The following is a 20,522-nucleotide window of genomic DNA, read 5'->3' on the forward strand; positions in this document are numbered from 1 at the left end:
GCCCATTCCCCCTCGTCCTGTCACCAGGCACGTGGGAGAACAGGCCAACCCCCACCTCTCTACAGCCTCCTTTAAGGTATCTGTAGAGAGCGATAAGGTTGCCCCTGAGCCTCCTCTTCTCCAGGCTGAACAAGCCCAGCTCCTTCAGCCGCTCCTCGTAGGACTTGTTCTCCAGGCCCCTCACCAGCTTCGTCGCCCTTCTTTGGACCCGCTCAAGCACCTCGATGTCCTTCTTGTAGCGAGGGGCCCAAAACTGAACACAGTACTCGAGGTGCGGCCTCACCAGAGCCGAGTACAGGGGGACGATCACCTCCCTAGCCCTGCTGGTCACACTATTTCTGATACAAGCCAGGATGCCGTTGGCCTTCTTGGCCACCTGAGCACACTGCTGGCTCATATTCAGCCGACTGTCCACTATCACTCCCAGGTCCTTCTCCGCCTGGCAGCTCTCCAACCACTCATCTCCCAGCCTGTAGCTCTGCTTGGGGTTATTACGCCCCAGGTGCAGGACCCGGCACTTCGCCTTGTTAAACTTCATGTAATTAAATCAATGTCATTCATATTTTACTATCCCTTCCTTAGACTGCCAGGAAATCAAGATCACATTATTGAGGGTTTTGTGGTGATTTTTATTTTTCAAATTTTATTTATTGATTTTCAGCCTCCACAACCTTCCCATTTTCTTAATTTCACATGACCAAAGCACTGTCAGAAAAATGTACATGCTCCTTCTTTTACACTCCCATGGCTCCTAGCAGTTACTTCTATAGGTCAAATTTTCACCTAGATGCCCCTCGACAATATGGCAAATTTGTTATTAATAAGAGAATGTCTAGTGCATATTGGTCTTTGCAAAAATGCACCTCAACAAGTCCTAAATATTTTTTAAATTTGTTTGTTTGGGAGGAAGGAGGAGTCTGCTCTAGCCAACTCCATGAAGTGCTTTCTGACTCTCACTTGCTACTTTTCTGCGAACTCTTCCTAAATTTGCAGTTTGGAGGTTTTTGACTAAAGCCAAATTCTGCCAAATTCAGAAAACATGCCCATTAAAGCTCAATGTTACTAGTACTACAGACATTTGCAGAGCAAAAGTTCCAGGCAGAACCCAGAACATCAGCTACAAGCTTCTGATTTGGCAATGTGCTCCTGATTATGGGACATCTATAAATAAATGCATCTAACAATGCAGTGACATTAGCTTATTACTGTTAAGAACAAACATACTGAAATAAATGGATAGCCACATGAATACCCACATAACCTAGGTGATTTTTGTAATTACAAAGAGAACCAGATTTTGTGCTTATTTATTTTATAACACCTGACCAAGCAAATTCTGGTGAAATCAGCATTATTGAAGTTGGGTAGTGACATAAGACTGGAACATCCGTCCACTTCCAGCTGTCTGAAAATGAAAATATTAATATCTAATGTATGTTAATGTATTATTTGCACTGGAAATAAAATAAAGTAACAATACACTGAAGGGTTTTGTGAATTCCCTGGTAAGAATATAATAAAAAAGGAATAGAAAAGAATAGGTTCCTTTCCCTGACAGCCAAGACAAAATAGGCTGTAAGCAGAGTAGGAGAAAGCAGGAGATGGCCTACAGCAAAATTTCCAATGTAAAAAATATTACTAATTCTCTACTAATAAAATTACCAATATTATGTTTCCAATTTCTCCTTTAGTGTAGATTACTACACATGCAATTTAATGTATTTTAATGTATAAGGATTTTTTAAACACGTTATAATTCCTTCCTCAGGCACACAGTAGGACCAAAACAGAGTTACATTACCATTAACTGGAATTCTCCTCATACATTGATACCTTGCCTCCAGAGCTATAGTCTTCCAGTTGTGTTTCATAATGCACAGGGTCCAGAATAGTTAAAAAGCAACCAGCCTAGGAGGGAGCTGCACTTTGGTGCACTAAAAGTCTGACTGAGGCACAATGCACTGAATCCCCTAATTCTCCTCAGCTAGCATGGAACAATGCAACTCAAAGGACATAGGAAAGGAGGAAAGGAAATGTAGACATAAAATACTTTGAGAAGTCCAACTATGGCAATCTGTATTTTAATCTACACAGTACAACGAACACACTGGGAGTGAGCTTCCTTTTCAGAAGGGAACTGCGAGTCAAAAAATAAAAGAGAGGGTTTCCCTCCTTTCATAGGCATACTGACCACCTTACAAGCTCTGCCCGAAAAGCTCATAACAATTACGGCATTGGAAATTTAACTGATATAAACCAAAAATTTTGCTAATGTATATGAGTAGTTTGAAAATTGCTGTAGCTTAACCATGAAAGATATAGCAGAGACTGACCAGCTAGAGTCAAGGGTCCTGTCACACCATTAGAGACTGGTCATGCCTACCAAAGCCAAGTGGAACATTTCCATTTTCTTCAGCTGGCTTTAAATTCAGCACAAGAAAAGCACCCAAAACATTTTTGGAGTTTTAAACTTCCCGAGATATTAAATTTCCTGGAGAAGAGAAGGCTCTGGGGATATTTTCTCAGTGTGTGTAAATGCTTGATGGGAAGGAACGAAGAAGGAGCCAGACTCAGCAGTGCCCATTAACAGGACAGGAGGCAATGGGTACAAAGTAAAACACATTAAACCCCACCTGAACAGAAGAAAACACTTTTGTTTGTTTGTTTGTTTGTTTTTAATTTTACTTTTTTATTACTGTGAGGGTGAATGACACAGGTTGTCTGGAGAGGTTGTGGGGTCTGTCTCTGGAAGTACTCAAACCCAATGAACATGGCCCTGGACATCCTGCTCTAGGCAACCTGGCTTGAGGAGGGGAGATGGACCAGGTGATCTCAGAAAATCGCTTCCAACCTCTACCACACCGTGCGGTTCTGAGCTTTATAGCTCTGATAGTGTGCTGGATTCACAGATGATACATTCACCAATTATGATCTTCCACGATACCTTTGTAAATCTAAAATAGCTCCACTGATTCTATTGACTTACATGAGTGCAAGGACACATTTTTTCCCCTCAAAAATAGTTTGTGCTATTTCTAAATAAATAAAAATACCACCTTTCTTTTTCAGACATGGAGTTGCTAAAGTAATAGAATGGTAAACAAGCAGTAAAGTACACTGGTTCATCTCTGTAGTACAAGTTTCTATATGATGCTTTTTATCTGTCATTATAATGTGATACTATCTTCGCATGTATTCAAAGACCTGAGAAAAAAAAAGTTGATGCAAATCATTTCAGCACATAAGATCCAGAAAACAGAGGCTGAAGAGACACTATTCTGCTACAGTGTTAAATAACACTCAGACATTCTGCATGCTGACTACAAGAGGTTATAATAAATGCCATGGTTCTAGGAAATAATCCAGTGCCAGCTATCTACCAGACATCTTTTAGTAGTGTTCTGAAAGTAGTCTAATTTATTTGATTTTTCACAAATATATATATATATATCTTGGAATAACAGAATTTCTGCTCTACTTGCATTTGTATCTTTAAAAAGCCACACAAATATTTATCATCAAATAGCAACTAATCCTTTGCATTAGCGAGAATTTCTTCACCTTTATATTTTAAAACACGCATTTAAAGAAAAAGTAAATGAATAACCATTGCTTCACTGTTGAAGAAAAAGACAAGCCTACACAGTCTGTTTTGAATGAACTAAGAAAGCTCCTACTTGTTTCCTCCTCTATAAATGCCTGTTCTGTCCCCCTGAGGTTCCCTGCTCCCCTGCAGCACTGACACACTTGCCTTGCCCCAGCTAGCCTGCTGGAGCTGGGCTTTGTTTTCCAGACTACACTTTCCTCTGATTTCCTGCAAGGATGAGATGACCTGTTCAATAGGCATAGATTTAATTCAGCACACGAGTGCACACTAATCATGTCATTCAACCACATCGAGCCACAGCCTCCTCTCTGTGCCACATTAAATGCTAGAGGATCTCCTCTGGCACGTGGGAGGCAGCGTCTGACACTGGTGTGCTGAGCTGCCACTGGGAGCTAAAGCAAGGTGGTGCCACTCCTTCAGCCCTGAAAAAAGGAGCCAATTTTGTGAAAAGATTAAATTTAGTAAGCAGCACAGCTAAGTATTAAGTACATAATACTTCAATCCACCTGAACAAATATTAATGATTTTGCAAAGAGGCTTAATCAACATCCCTTAATTTTCTAGGTACAAATTTTACACCATTGCTGATGGTCAATTGCTCTGCATATGAGAACCAGCTGGAATTTTACAGTTCCTTCTCTGTGTTAGTAGGCCAGGCATGCTGGAGCTTGCAAAAAGTGTATAGCTTTGCAGGAAAAAATCAAAGCATCATGAAGAAAAAAAGGGGAAATCCCCTTAATCGTGACTATAAAATTAAAAGTTTCTGTAAGCTACCAAAAGAGATCAGTGCATCAGAAACCCATTCATTTTATGAAAATTAACATTTGCATATCTGTATTCTAATCATTTTATTCAAAATCCCTTTCTGAATCACAATAACTTCCTTATATGCACTCTCTCCATGATTGCTAGCAACAGAAGTTGCAGCTGATCGGATATAGTTCTGTGCTTCTTACATCTACTTAAAATACTTGTGCTAGAGTTCAGATTTTGCTACAATGCACCAAAAAATATCAAATGTCCCATTTCAGAAAAAAGTACATGTAAAATCACAACCTGTGGATTTGATATAATGGCTTAGACTTTAGCCCCCACTAAAACCTGTTGTGATAGGTTTAAATAGTTTGGGATTAGATCTGTAAGTGTCTGCAATGTCATGAGAAGGACAGTGATAAGAATAGATCTATTTTCTTCCTGGAGATCAGTCTTTGGTGATAGAAATTATTACTGTGCAAGACAGTGGTACAAAGATCACTTCTGGGCTTAAGAAGTCAGCTAGTTTGTTAAAAATGTACTCGCTTCATTAAAAAAATTACTTACATAACAGTTATTGGAAGTGATGCCTTAGTGTCAATATACTAACTAATAGGAAAGTTACCATAAAAAGATTTGCTGACCAAGCACCAATTGTCTCAGCTACTAGGACATTGTCAGTCCTTCCACAATTCACTTAAAATAAATGAACTTGTCCTTGTACATCTTAAGCCAAGTCCATGGGCTAAAGCGATACTTTACAGAGTCAGTAGGGGAGCTTAATTTCTCCCTGTTTTGTATCAGTGCCTATCACCACACAATGCATTTTCCTCTGCACAGAAAAAAAAAAGAATATAATGATCTCTTGCACATACCTTCTCAGATAGGCTTAAATTGCACTTGGAATAGAAAAGAAAGTGGACTCTGCTTTCCAGCTTCAAACAATTCTCCTTAGGAAACTCCCACAGATCTAAGAGGCATGCTTTGGTAGCTTGACTAAATTCTGTGTTGAATAGCTTGTCTGTAGCTGAAACATACACCCACATTGGCCAATTCTTGTGCCTGGGAAGGTTGTAGCTGCTTTTAGCCCATTAAGGACAACAGAAAATACAATGATAACTCACATGCATTGCCATTCCTATTGGTATCAGCATTGACCTTCACGCAGGACAAAACAGAACAAGTTGTCTGAGTGTTATCAAGCAAAGATATGCAGTTTGGTCAGAAGGTGCATGTCTGGTCTTTCTATGTTTTAGCATACACGAAGAATCAAAGTCAAACCTATAATTATTTTGCTATCACATTCCATAATACCTGTTCTTCCCTGAATTAAATATTTAAAAAATAAATAAAAATGTGCTGAAATTCTTGAAGTGTTGAAAATGTTGTCAAAAAATGCACAACATTGCTGGACTGCCCAATTCTTAAATGATGAGGTGGGCTGAAATTCAGTTCCTAGTGCCTGGCAGTGTGATTGGCTTTCACCAGTCTCTTAGCATAACTGCTTAACGTCAGCACCAGGCTTAAAAATTCAGCACTTTCCATTCCTATGTGACACAGCTGATACTCATTGCAGTAACTGATGGAAAGATTAATTTCACAGTTCTAGCTACCTGCAAGTTTGGTATCTAATCTAATCACCTGGCCTCCCTATGTACAAGGCCTCCTGTGGGAAGGAACATGCACCTCCACAAGGCAATTCATCTTATGTATTCCAGCCACCTCTGAGCACCAAGCACCCTCTGGATGTGTCAGTCCCTTTCACTGGCTATTGAGAGAGCCTAAGTGATGATGATGTCCATACTACTAAATGAAACATGAGAGGTAAATGAAACAGTAAGTGCCAACAGGCTCAAACACTGGTGCGTAATCCTCCACACAGTTCAAGTGTTAGCACAACTCATGGCAGCCCCTTGGCCTGCACCAGCCAGCAATCTTTGATGCAATGCCAGGTGTGGTTTGGGGGACAGGACTGATCAGGAATCATTCCCAATCAGCCATCTGGAGGCAGACAGTGTTTCAGGGGAAGGGCAAGAGAGCTTGGCCATGTATTTGTGAGCCACAAGTGGCACCTAGCCCCAGGGCCACAGGACTGTCCCCTGTTTCATGTAGTAACATATGTAAAGCCACTTCAGACTACAATTCCAACTTCTATGTGTCTAAAGCCATGCTGAATTAATCCATTCTGAATTACTCAAAACAAAACAAAAAAGCTGTGAAGCCTGCTTGCTCGTCACTGTGAATGTCTTAAGCACTGTGTATTTTTACTCTTTATGCCAGCTGTCATTACATCAAACCCTGCTCTTTTCATTTTTTTCTGGCTTTGTTATCACACCAGCAGAAGAAAGAAAGAAGGATCTAAAGAACTCAGCCCTGAGACGCAACACCAAGGATGCCATAGCTACCACTGCCTGGACAGTTTTACCCTCCCAAGAGGCTGGCAGAAGCAGTCCATCATCTGGTGTGAGGTACGACAAATAGCAGGAAGAAATAGCCATACATGTTGCATCTCACAAAAAAATACTAAAACTCAGTGAAAGACATGGGTACAGGCCTCAGTTTTTCTCAGAATTTATGATTGATTGTCCAATAGTAGGGACAGTTACACAACAAACCCTAATTAGCTGCTCTCCCAATTATAACCCATCTGTGTTTGGTCAGATGCCATCACCTAAGCAGATGCTAGATCCCGTGATACAGTTCTAAGAATTGAGAACAAGAGAACAAAAAAGTTATTTTCAGAAACTACATAAATGGCAGAACTCAACTTTGAACCCTTGAGCAAGAGTTGTGGTCACTGAGCCCACTGACCACGATCAGCTCAGACCTTGAACTGAAGACACCAAGAGGGCAGGATATAGCTGAAACACCTCTAACTCAGTGAGTACTTGACATTTCCACCAAACTGGCCTGGAGAATAAATGAAGGTCCTACAGCCACCACTGCATCTAGCTTCCACTCTTCACACTTTCAATGGAATTTAGCTATCTTGTCAATGGGACTTCAGTCTACTCCCTCAGTCCTTTGGTTCCCAGGAACTGTCCACTTAAAATATTGTGGGGTTTTGATTTCTTTTTGTTTGTTTATTTTTCAATTAGTTTGTTTTGGTTTTGGTTGGTTGTGTTTTTGTTGTTGTTGTTGTTTTGTTTTGTTTTTAAGGCACTTTAAATGAACTAGGCGAAAACAGTTTAGAAATAGATGAAAATAGACAAAATAGACAAGTTTTCAAAATAAGTTTGTAATTTTTTTTTTTTTGAAGCTTATCAAGAGCTATATGTGGTGTGTTCATTATCAATTACGTACTGGCATCAGATTAATAGCACTGGAAGCTAAAAAGTTTTGATAAAAATAAGAACATCAAAAAGGCAATACCAGTGTAAACTTCACAGTGTGCTGTACCAGAGCTGTACCTTAACTGTAAGCAGACGCATTAATGCTGTATGACAAGTTCAGTGTCAACTTGCCCATTCACATTTCTCGACCTTCGCAAAGACTCCCAATAAAAATAACAAATTCATAGGAACTCTTGAGATGTGAGTGCTTCCCTGTTAACATTTGGATGGAGAATTCCCAACTAAATTTACAAGCAGTGCATTACAAAAACATACTTCAGAAGATCAGGTTTTCAAACTCTGCCAGCATGGTCAAAGATTCAAACAGAGGTTTGAACTCCACTCATCTCTTATCCCTGAATTACCAATTCCCTGAGCCAACTAATATGCACGGAAATGTTGTGTGGTTAACTAAAAAAAAAAAAAAAAAAAAAAAAAAGTATTTGAATTCTCATTTCTCCTCAGTTGGAATTAATCTACTTGAGTAACTTAATAAGGTTTCATAAAATGGGATCGTTTGTGTAACGTCTAACACAAATATTAATAAACTCCTATGGCAGCAAAATCAGTGGATTACAAAACATCTTCCTGAATTTTATCATAAAACATGGCATTTCAAGCAGTTACATTTACCTTTATACTCTCTAAGACGCTTTATACAGCAGAAAAGTTATGAAACTACACGGAAAAATCTCAACATTTATCTAATAAAGAAATGGATGCATATTCTGCTTAATTTCAAGAATAGATTCCACCACAGCCATCGCATATTTGATGCACATCCATAATCAATGTGAAATGTTATATACAATGCATCTAGATACTGATTAACCCAAAATTCCACCTCTTTAACCCTATTTGCAACAAAGCCAAAATGCTATAAAACCAAAAGCTAATCACCTGTATTAAATGACAATATTAAATTACCTGTATCCAGTTTCCTGTATAATTCTGTCTGACCTTTTGTAAAAGAACCTTGCTAGGTGACTGTTTTTTTTTTTTTTCTGGTCTCTGGAGTCTAGTGCAAGATTTCTCTTCCCTTAATTAAAGAAGAAGAATCGTAACTCTGAATCTCCATTTCTGGTACTACAACATACAGTTGAAAGTACAGTCTTCTTGAGATAGTGTTAGAAACACTGGTCTAAACAAATGTGAGGCAATTCTTTAATTTCTAGCAGTTTGGTCTAAAAAAACTATAGGAAGTCTGCAGAAAGTTTTCAGATTTTTTTAAAAAACATTTATAAGAAATATCTGTGTTTTCAGAAAAAAAAATGGCATAACTAAAATAAAATAGTCACAACTGAAGAATGAAAAATTTATGGTTATCAGTTTCCCAAAATATTTCAGGGAAGTCTAAATTCCTCTACCCAAATATTTCATTCCCTGACCAGTTATTTCAACAACATGTTTACAGAAAAGTTCATTTTCTTTCCAGATTTCATAATATTCATTAAAGGAACCCCAGAGTAAAACTTACATTGACATTCTTTGCAGCACTTTCCATCCACATATGCCAGGGCAGAATTAATTGGGCAATCAGAGAGGGGGCAAATCAAAGCTTCACACTGCACAGTACCATTCTAGAAGAATAAAAAGTGCTTAACTGGTAGTTATATTTAGCAAGAACAGAGATGTTCTCATACACAAGAACTTAAAATCTATTTTTAAATGCAATGAACTCTCTGTCAGTACCCAAAAAGCCATTTTACCGTGGTTCTTTTAATAACTACAAGAACAGAAACTATACCTTCCGATTATCATGCATAGACATTTAGACATATATGATGTATTCTTTGAGATGGCAATGATCAAAGACTTTTTTTAGAGGCAAATCTATTTAGAGGTAAAACATTCCGCCAATCAGCAGCAAATTGACATAATAGTGTAAAATAATGACCTCACAGAACAATACTCTACCTTTTGATTTTTATATGAGAGACAATACATTTCTAAAAGGTAATAATACTATAGCTGCAAGAAAAAACTGAAACAAAAATATGTAATGCATGTAACACTAAATTCAAAGCATTTTAGATAACTATCAGCCAGGTCTGATAGTATGGACTAAACCTTCTTTTCTTCAACCACAAAATCTTAAAAACAAAATTAATATCACTCCAGAAATATAAAGATCAAAGTAATATTAAGCTTAAGTAGAACCATTTAGCAATTATAGACAGCAGCAAATCAATCTAAGGTGCAGAAAGGACAGCCTTTCCATCAGTTACTAATGGCCTTTGGATTAGGCATTTAATGAGTCCAAATTGAATTAATGAGTTTTAAATGACTGGACAATAACAAAGATGCAATGATTTGGTGCTTGAAAGGATACTTGCATTATTTTGGAGTTCTGATACCTTTGGGAATCCTCCATCCATTTAAATTCTTTTTTGTTTGTGATATAATAGAGCATGCATATGACCCTGACATTTTACTCTTTATTGCTTTTGGAGATGTAACCAAAGACAACTAAAGGGAATCAGACACAAGGGATCTATTAAATCATTTGCTAAGAAAAAGGCTGTGTTTGTAGTGATAAAAACAGGTAATTAATTATCCAGAGAAACTGTTTGCAACTCAGTGCAGGGAAATAATGTGATAGCTAAGTGTATTGCATAGCATCTGCCTATACTGGCATGAAATCCAGGAGAGCTACACATGCTACCACTGCTGCAATATTAGGAAAATAAATTTATTAATACTATCCCTTCTATTTAGAACTTTTTTTTTTTTTCTCTCATTTTGTTGCTACTACTTAGCACACATTTATAAACATCCCTTACTATTTTGCCCCAGTAAACCCACAATCATAGGAAACACCAGGGTTCCTGGGTCTCTGTTCAAACTGTAGTCATACCATGCAAGTGCAGTTCTTACAACCATCTGTCCAGGATTCAAACTCTCTGTACGTCATGCCTTTTATTGTGCAGGTCCTTTCACAGTAGCATTGATCCAACTTGTTCATCCTCTGTTCAGCTTGGGACAACTGTATTTACAGTTCACAAAAAAGTTTGAAATTCACAAGCGATCACTATGTTAGCATAAACATGATTGAAACTGTCCCCCTTACTGTCAAGCATGCATGAAAATTCATTCAAAGATAATGACTATTGTCAAAAACAAAATGATTAAACCACCAGTCATTCAGAGATGGAAATTAAGAAGCAAGAAACAATGTGTTCCATCTTTTGATTATAACATCAGAGGCATCATGACAAAGTGAATAGGTCATGACAGAAAGTGAATAGATGAGTGTGGCCCCTGATCTTTATATGCGTGAAGTGACCAAGAATCTTGCTCTACATACATCTACAGATACTAAGCTATGCGCAAAAGACCCGAATCTGAGTAAAGAGGTCGGACTTGATGTAAAGCTCAAAACCAACATTAGTAATTGTTTCTCCACTTCAACTAACTCATTTTTATCATTTGTGTATCAAATTAGCCAGGTAACAGCATTCCTGCACACATCTAAAGACCTGACATCTAAAATCAGAAGACTAGTCTATGTTCACTGGAAGATGTGAATGTTTTTAGTGTTATCTTCTGTAAAATATATATATATATAAATAATATCAAGAAGACAATACTGCTTAGGGTTCTCCTTTCCCTATTTTGCAAAGATTTTGTCTGAGCACTCTGTCAGCTCAGGTTTAGAAAAGTCTTGAACCAATAAATCTTGCTGCAATAAGCAATATAAACACAGTAACCTATTTCAGACCAGTTTTATTGACTTGTTAGCCTGATAGATAGAGCCTGAATATGTATGAGTCCTTTCCTTGTTCAGGGATTTGGATTCTGTTTACTATTACAATATATTATTCTATAAAAATATTAAAAACCAAGAAAGCTCTCTGAACTGTGAATTTGTATGCATAGATAGTAGGGACAGATATATAAATGCAAACAGATATAAACATAATATGCATGGATGTTCTGTACACAGGCATGTACACATCCACACAGATGCACAAATAATCTAAAAAAAAAGAAAAAAAGAAAAACAGCAATTATAGCCTTAGAGTCCTCAGTTCTCCCATGCCGTGCCTTTTAGTAAATATTACCTTTGCTGATGTTTTGGCTAAAATGTCTTGCAGTTCCATAATTTTCTGCACAAGTCCGTGGAAGTCATTACAAGTTGGGCATGCTAGAATAACAAGATACGTATACTAGTAACAAAACCATTCATTTACAATTGGTTTGATCACATCAAAGTTGAAAACCAATACACTGAAACTCAAGGATTTAAGAAAGCTTGTAGGACAGAAAGTAGGTACAAAGCACACCTTTCATTTTATGGTATAAGAATTAAGAGACTTACTGCGATTAAGATCTGGGCATTGAGAAATAAATCCTTGAGGCATGACAAGTAATTGCACATCTTGCATTATGCCCTATGTGTAAGTGGAGAGAAAAAGCGAAAGGATGTATTATTTTTACCTGTCAAACTTATGTTTTCCATTTACCATGTAAAACATTAGAGCCCACGCAGAAAAAGTGCCTGATAAAAACAATATTTATGAATACATAGCTTCTTTTCTGGACCCAATGCAGTGATAGAAGAATAAAGAGAAAGCAAAATAGATAGATGTACATGTACAGGCATAGTGAATCGTTTTTAAAGACATAATATTAAATGTCAAGATGCAATTATGTGGCAAGAGTTTGGTTGTTTTGAATTCATTGTTATTTTTAGTTAGCCATTGCAGAAAAGCTTGAAAATGACCTTTAAAAGAAATTTGAAAAACAGTTGCACTTTCGGTTATTTTGAAACTCTCTTAAATAAAACTCAAATTTTTCACTAAGCTATGACTGTCAAAAAGAAATGCAGATTAAAGAAATTTGAGTCAGGAAAAACACATTCATGCAAACCTTTTATGATTTTGGTGTGAATGTTTTCATGAACATGCAGAGTGCCAAGAATCTACATATCTGCTACATAGCTGCAGAGTAACATATTGGCAAAGAATTTGGGAGAACGGGAAGCTTAGCATGAAATTCAAATATGCCATCTGGAAAGGACCCATTTCACCCAGAAGAAATCACATGCTTACAGGCAGAATTTACATGCATCCTTAGTTATTAAGATATAATTAACAGCCACTTTGCTGCTTTCCAAAAGCAAAGGCCAAATAGCCACCTTATCATATACGCTCCAGATGTCCCTTTCATCTATGATTCCCTCCCTGCATGTCCTAAATTCCCTCTTAGAAGTAAAAGCAAAATAATTCCAACATGCTTCAGCATGTTTATGAAGTGAATGTTTCAAGACACAAAGAATGCAATGCAAACTAAATGCAAAAGGCCACATTTCCTCTGTGTACACAGGGCATTCACTACAGATGTCGCAAAGTCCAAGCAAGAGAATTTTGACCTCAAGTGAGTGAATCAGGGTGCTTTAGAAATCTAAGTGACCTATGGAGAAGAGCAGGTGTCACTGAAGAGTAACTGAGAAGGTAAGTGCCATGACTACCCTTCTCCCTTAACAACAAAGCTACCATCTATGACAACTGGATGCTCCCCCATCCTATGCAAAGACCTGCAGTGATTAGTTAATAGTTGAAAAATAGGTGGGTATGCTTGAGACAGGACTCCATGTCAGGACCTCCCTCAGCAAGTATTCTGGAAGTCAGGAGCAAAGACCTCTTTGAAGAGAACATTGAAAAGCTCACAATATTCAATTCTCCTCCCTTCCTTCCTCAGCATCATCAAGTTCAAATTCACGTCAACCCAAGTTACAGCATTTTCATGAAAAGGAATAATTGCAGGGTCCAACCCTTTCAGGTTGTAAAGAGCTTAAAACATATCTTTCACTGAACACATGGGCAAGTATTCAAATCACTTAGATATTAATCAACAGTAAAGCCCCTCCAACTACTCACTACACATCAGCTGTGCTGTGAGCTGGACTCTGCCACTTGACAGGAACTCAGGTTAATTCTCATCTTCCCAGTGTAACAACCAGGAGCTGTGACACCTCACCTGCCTGGGCTGCCAAATCAGGAGTTCCTGGCTGTATGTGAGAGACTATTCACAGGCTCCAAAATAAATTACTGGTTCAAAATAAAGTAATTCTAGATATTAGGTGTCAGAGACTTTAAACAACACCAGAAATTAGATGGCCAGAATTGCACTCTCAGACTTAAGACATTAAAATTAAATGGGTAAAAATATACCCCAGTGTGAGTATGCCTACAGACACATTGTTTCAGTGGAGCAGTATTAGGTCCAAAATCAGATATAGGCAAAGAAAATCATTTCAATGAGTGGCTAATGATTTTGGGTACTTTGATCCTTCTGGACAACTCATTTAAGATCCACTCAAGCACCCTGATTTTCAGAAACAACTAAACAAGTGGATGTCAGAAAATCAGATGAGTGGAAGTTGTCACACACAGTATCTAAAAACATAGGCTCTCCAAAACACTAAGAATCACTGAAAGTACTCATCCTCTAGATTGATGTGTCTTCTGTACAACGTCACATTTGCAGATGCAGTTCAGCCATTTGTACGCTATTGTGCTGGAGAAATTACTTCACAAAGTATATTTTTGGCTAAATCAATGTTCTTTTAACAACTATCTGTATTTCTGCCAAACTCGTTTGTCTTTGTAAATGAGACAAATTTTTCCTTATATTTCGGTCCATTTTAGCCTTCTTGAAAAGTAACAAATGAACAAACAAAAAATACAGTCCTCTGAGTATTTATTTTTCAACACCAAATGAGCTTCTTCATGGTCACAACGAATTGTCAAAAAATATTATCAAGTCAAGAAGTGAGAAGGTACAAATAAACAAAATGAATATTTCTATATATATATTAATAATAAATACATAGAACAAATGAAGTGTGTCTGAGATCAGTTTAGGCAATGTGTTAATATTTTATGATTTTATTCTTGTATTCAACTGTTGCTGATTTTTTTAACCAGAAATACAATCTTGCTGCATGTTTAGCAGGTATTCTCTTGTCTTTTGGAAGAAAAAGAAACACATATTGAATAGAAAAATAAAAACAAAGTCATGCTTCAGTTTTCAAACATGAGTGCCCCACCAGATCTCCATATCTTACACTAAACAAAGGCATAGTTTAGCATTTAAGTACAGCAAATGGTATTACAACACCTAAAAACTGATTTTAGCATGAAACTAGAACTTGCTGTGACAACAGTAGTCAGTGTTTTATGTTTTTTGTTGGAAAAAAAAAAAAAAAAAAAAAAAAAAAAAAAAAAATTAGCAGGCCATATTTAACAAAGTGATTAGGTTTGTGACCAACATTATCAATTCCAATTTGCAGCTCAAGTAAAAAGATGCCCACAGGGAGGGAAATGGGACTGCTGTATTCCACAGGGATGCCATCATTTGCTAAAGCAGTTTCCGAGAGGACTAAGGCCAAATGACAGAAAGTGCCTGTGACCAATGAATGCTACCTCATGGACACAATGGAATCAAAATTTACACTCCAGTGGGAACACAGCATTCACTTCTTCAATCTTGCTATACACCAGGTGCTTGATATATACATATATATTAATATGTGTATATATATGTAAAATGGAGAAAGAGTAAGCAAAAAAAATATGATCAAGTATTTTTCCTCTGAGGGAAAAGGCGTTCTCTTCATTAATGATTATCATCTCACTTATTTCTGAACCTAGAGTATGTTGTGGCGAAACCTAAATCATAAAGAGATTGGAGTTCCCTAGACTTTAGTGTTCTCTGATAAAAATACACCTTTAGTTATGAAACAGACAATAACATATCTATTTCCTGGAATTCCATTTCTCTTGGCCATTTACCTTTCACTGTCTTAAACTGTTTCACAACACACCATGGCACTAAAAACTGTGTTAAGACTGCAGAACCACAGAATGGCTGAGGTCAGGAGGAACTTCTTGAGATAACCTAATCGAACACTCCTGCTCATGCAGGGCCACCTGTAGCAGGTTGCCCAGGAACACGTGCAAGCAGCTTTTGAAAATCTCCATCGTGGACTCACTCTTACCACCTTCATGTTAAAAGTGTTTTCTTACGTTCAGATGGAATTTCAGGTTTTTCAATTTTTTTTTCATTGCTTCTTGGCCTGTCATTGGGCACTACTGAGAAGTGTCTGGATCCTTCATCTTCATCTCCTCCCTCCAACCATCAGATGTTTTTACACTTTGATGAGGTCCCTCCCTAAGCCTCCTCTTCTCCAGGCTGAACAATCCCAGCTCTCTCAGCCTCTCTTCACAGAAGAGATGCTCCAGTCTCTTCATTGTCTTTCTGGCCCTTCACTGGACTCTCTCCAGTAGCTCCATGTCTCTCTTGTACTGGGCAGCCCAGAACTGGGCACGGTATGAATTCATACTGTACAGAAACTTGTTTTAACCTACTCTAACAAACTGATAAACCTGATGACAATTTGATCAATGCAGCTTTATTTCTGCTGAGTCTTTCTAGCAGTTAACCACCCACAAGTAAAACTCCTTCTCATCTCTGGTCTGCAAGATATACCTTTTTGTGTACCACTCAAGCCCTTCTAGAGAAGTAGCATGGCAAACATACTGTCATATCCCACCTGCACGCCTGTATGCCAGTAAGTCAATTAACCTCAACTGAACTGGATCACAAGTCTCACCTGAAATACTATTCGTATCGCAGAGTATTTACACTATTTTATCTGCTTCAAGGAAGTGGAAACTGCATCCATTTTTATGTAAGGTCTCTTTTTCCTTTCAGAGAATACATACCTTAAAATAACCATGTGCATTATTCCGCTGTCCTAGCCAAAATGTTGTACCCAAAGGTAAGTCCATGAAGGGCTTCTCCACAACTCTTTCATAAATTCTGAAAGGAAAAAAAAATATGTCCCAGGTTGTTATCATTTCATTTACTAAAAGCTACAATGTTCCAGAAGTGACCACTTACAAAACAACACTCTTTACTTACTTATTGCAGTCCACATGTAAGATCAAGTGAGAAGCACTGATTGCTAAGGAAAGCCTGTGCCACTTATCATCTGCCAGGATGTACGGGAATACTTCCGTGTGGGAGCGATGACTGCCTGAGCGATAATGCAACCTGATTTCATTTCGATGACCACTACTTTCCAGTTCCAGGTACCTATACCATAAATGCATCATCGTGTCAAGAACCATTCTTAGCAGCACAACATTTTACATCATATAACTTCTCATTATCATGCATAAAATATTTAAAAGAGGGAGAAAGACAGAGTAGAAATAGAAAGATGAAAGGAGACATTTTATGGGTTCGCACCAAATCCTCCTTCTCAATAATACATAATAGCAGGTTCCGTCTTTCATGTAAGTAAAAAGATGCCAAGCTAAATATTTTTTCTTCTAGCAATGCCACTTTACATAGCATGACCTGATTGGAAATATAATTATCCTATTCTGAATAACTGCATTATATCCTGAAAGCACGGTAAGGATACCCTGAAGACATGAATACACAAAAAACAACACCAAGTTCTGTGTTAGGACATTATTAGCCACTACCAACCAGAGAAGTAAGCAAGAACTGAGACAGGACACTGCTTTGTTTGCTTTTGGATACATTGTTAACATCTCTTCATTCTTCATAATGAAATTTCTCAAAAGAAATTCAGAGTCAAGAAGTGCTAATTCTTAAAAATTGATATGTGCACAGACATTGTAAAATATGTATTTGTATTATGTATGTATGCATATGTATGTAAGCAAATGTATGCACAGAGTGAAAAAAAAACATCATTGCATTTCCCCAAAGTGTCTCATATGCCAGATTTGCAGATTGTGAACACTTCCTTTGCTGCTGAGACTGCTGCAGATCTATTTAAAGAGTACTACATAAGCAAACTCTCTATGTAGTTAGGCCTATTTCTTATATATTGGACCTCTTCTGGGAAGAAGTTTGACAAATCATTTCTCTTCTAAATACGAACTTTCTCATTTTACAGTCCTCCCCTAACGTACTTTTAAAACAAGAGGAAAAAAGAAAAACAGAAATGGAGATTCTCTAATATGTATATGCAACCAATAGCTAAAGAGTAACGAAAATAACCATATGTAGTAAGATTCAGTAAAACTAAGAGAATGGGCAATTCATTTTTGCATACTTTTGCTGCTACATCTGCAGACAGCACGGCAATGGTTTGTTAATCTGTGTGTGCACATGGATTACAGCGTAGTTTCTTTTAACTGGCCATCTATATTAAAGAACAGATGAGATGATTTTAGGTTTCAAAAGAGGATATGAAGAGACCAAATAATCATCATCCCTAGCAGGAGGTTGGGCTCACTGCACATCTCTCCTTCCTTCAGGATGTTTCCCAGTGAAATATGCCTAGCAACAACACAAAAACAATTATTCTTTCACAAAACTGGCAAAGGGAAATTTTAACTTCTCCCCCAGTATTAACATAGCAGTTAACTAATGTCAGCAGTAAATTTTATAATCTGCAAACATTTACCTCATGCCCCCCCCCCCCAAATATATATATATATATAGATAGATAGATAGATAGACAAGAAATATAAACTAATTGAAAGTCTGGATGGAAAAAATTGGGCAATAGTGTCTGGGCACCAGTCAACTTAATAACCTCCTTCATGACTCAAGCTTCAAGGATAACAATAAGGTCAATCTCAACTTAACAAAGAAAGAGAACATTATGGAACTGGACTCCTCCAGACAATTTTAAATGTCTCCACCCAGTTGGAGATATAATTTGGAAACAAAAAAGGCATAAACATGTTGAAACATTATCTCCTGGTACAGCCAAGAGCTAACTCATACTCTCTTCTAAGTCAATGGCTAAGTGATCCGAACACACAGAGATGCAGGCAGAAAAGAAACAAAGCAGAGATGCACTCTGTACAAAAGGTATAAAATCAACATTTGTGTTGCCCCTTACACAGGCAAGATGATGAGATCCCTGAGAAGGAAACATGGATTTTCCAATAAGACAGACATTGCTGTAAAATTTCAGGAACTGAGAAAGAATTGCTGAGAGATGATGTTGACCTCCTGTGCTACTGCAACAGCAAGGAAAACTTCCTATACAAGCTGTGCAAAAATTCCGTGATCAGCTCACTGTTTTGAGATCCACAGGCAATCTGCTTTGTTCTTCAATTTGGTAAACTGTAACAAATTCCTCTACCTTATGAAGGCTTGATGATTGTTAGATAAAATGTGCATCAAAATGAAAAAGAAAATAATAGCCATTAGGAGACTTATAATTTATGGTTACTAATAATCTGTAGAAGCAGCAGGAAAACACAATTAGAAAAGCAAATGCAATGACAGCCAAAACAATATTCCCTTCAGCTTGAACTAACACCATGACACAGAAACACAGGGAACTGAATGTTAATAATTTTCACTTCACTATTTTATTTATTTATTTATTTTGCAAAAATCTGTGCTTGATATTCCATTTTTCTGTACTTGTTTAACTGCTGGGTCTTAAGTATATCTGGCTCCATTTAGCAGACTTCATGGGATAGAACACAGCTTTGTTTCCTAAAGGACTTACTCCCGAAGGAAACAATAACTGCATTATACTGCGGGCTTTTCCTAAGAACCTCATTATGGAAAAGATTCAGGGGAACCCCATCAGCTGAATCACTGGTTCCTTGCCTACACCAGCCCAGCCCAGCCCAGCCCATTTATCTCAGGCAGAGCATCAGCCAAAAACTTCACCATACTAATGTCGCTTCTGCTTCTCCCAACAACTTCAAGGTGTCCTTTCATGTTGGGAAAGGCAAACAGCTCTTTGAGTTAAAAAATAAACCACAGTGATAAACACCATACAGCAGGAGAACCTGCTTCTCCCTTCACTAATGCCCATGATCTCTGTGGTTGTTTAATCAATACCAGCCTATTTGATGTTAACCCCCGCAAAGCCACACACACTTCAGGTCAAATGGATTTAATTTAGCAGGGGGATGATACGTGCTTAGGGTTACTATGTTTGACATACATAGAAGAAAATGCTAACCTGAAAAAGGTTGTTACAACTCTGCACATCACTCTGTGAATGCACAATCATTTCAAAGGCACCAGCCAGGAACACAGTAAGACCAGCCAGTCTGTGTGGAAACCTGCCAGACAGCAATCCCTTATGTACCAACTAAGGTTGAACCTATTTACATAAGAGGAAGAAATTTGTGTCAAATACTCCAGAGAAAGCTGAGAAAGAAAACAGTGATGCTTTCTTGGCTGCCCCTCACTGATCTGTCGTAACTGCTGTGTACAGATCCCAACACCAAAGCTCATGAGCAGAACCACTTGAGCACAGAGATGCGCCAGTCCATCCCAGTGCAGGGCACGGGGTCTGCACGAGCCTGCATGGGTTGTACTCTTCAAACTGTGGACCAGCAGCACCAGGGGAGACTGAGGAAGTACAAGTCAGGCTGTGCAGCCAAAATCTTGAGATTTAGGAGATGGAACAACAGGGTGTATGGTGTGCATAGTAGCAGTCCTTGAGAAGAGGGAGGAATGGCCCTTCCAGCTGATGGGCAATGTTGGTAGCTCCAGGTCTTTGATGGCTCACTCCCTCATTTGGCATCCTGGCTCACACATGTGCACGCTGCAGCTGCCCACTCTTACTCTAGGCAACTAATAAAAATCAACTTCAGATCAGAGAGTGTAGACAAATATTTTAGAAGCTAAAGGCTATCATGTCTGTTGTTTATGAATTTATTACAGGTATTACAGGGTATTTTGTTGTGGGTTTTTGTTTTTTGTTTGTATATTTTTTGTTATGTTTCCTTTTGTACAACTTTTTATACTCACAGTTACAGGTATAGTGTTAAAACAATCTTTCATGGCTTTTTGATTTA

General features: G+C 37.9%; 1 protein-coding gene across 1 annotated transcript in view; it reads right to left on the reverse strand.

Moving 5' to 3' along the window:
- The window catches only part of NELL2 (neural EGFL like 2), a 150,013-nt gene that overhangs the window by 97,113 nt on the left and 32,378 nt on the right, over positions 1-20,522 (reverse strand). The window contains exons 4-9 of the mRNA XM_035334601.1: positions 16,624-16,797; positions 16,425-16,521; positions 12,014-12,086; positions 11,757-11,839; positions 10,550-10,678; positions 9,170-9,272 (exon numbers count right to left, since the gene is read on the reverse strand). Of these exons, the coding sequence (XP_035190492.1) occupies positions 9,170-9,272; positions 10,550-10,678; positions 11,757-11,839; positions 12,014-12,086; positions 16,425-16,521; positions 16,624-16,797 (659 nt within the window). The remainder of the gene's footprint in view (positions 1-9,169; positions 9,273-10,549; positions 10,679-11,756; positions 11,840-12,013; positions 12,087-16,424; positions 16,522-16,623; positions 16,798-20,522) is intronic.

This window comes from Oxyura jamaicensis, chromosome 1 (assembly GCF_011077185.1).
Source record: "Oxyura jamaicensis isolate SHBP4307 breed ruddy duck chromosome 1, BPBGC_Ojam_1.0, whole genome shotgun sequence".
In the NCBI taxonomy this organism is placed as follows: domain Eukaryota; kingdom Metazoa; phylum Chordata; class Aves; order Anseriformes; family Anatidae; genus Oxyura; species Oxyura jamaicensis.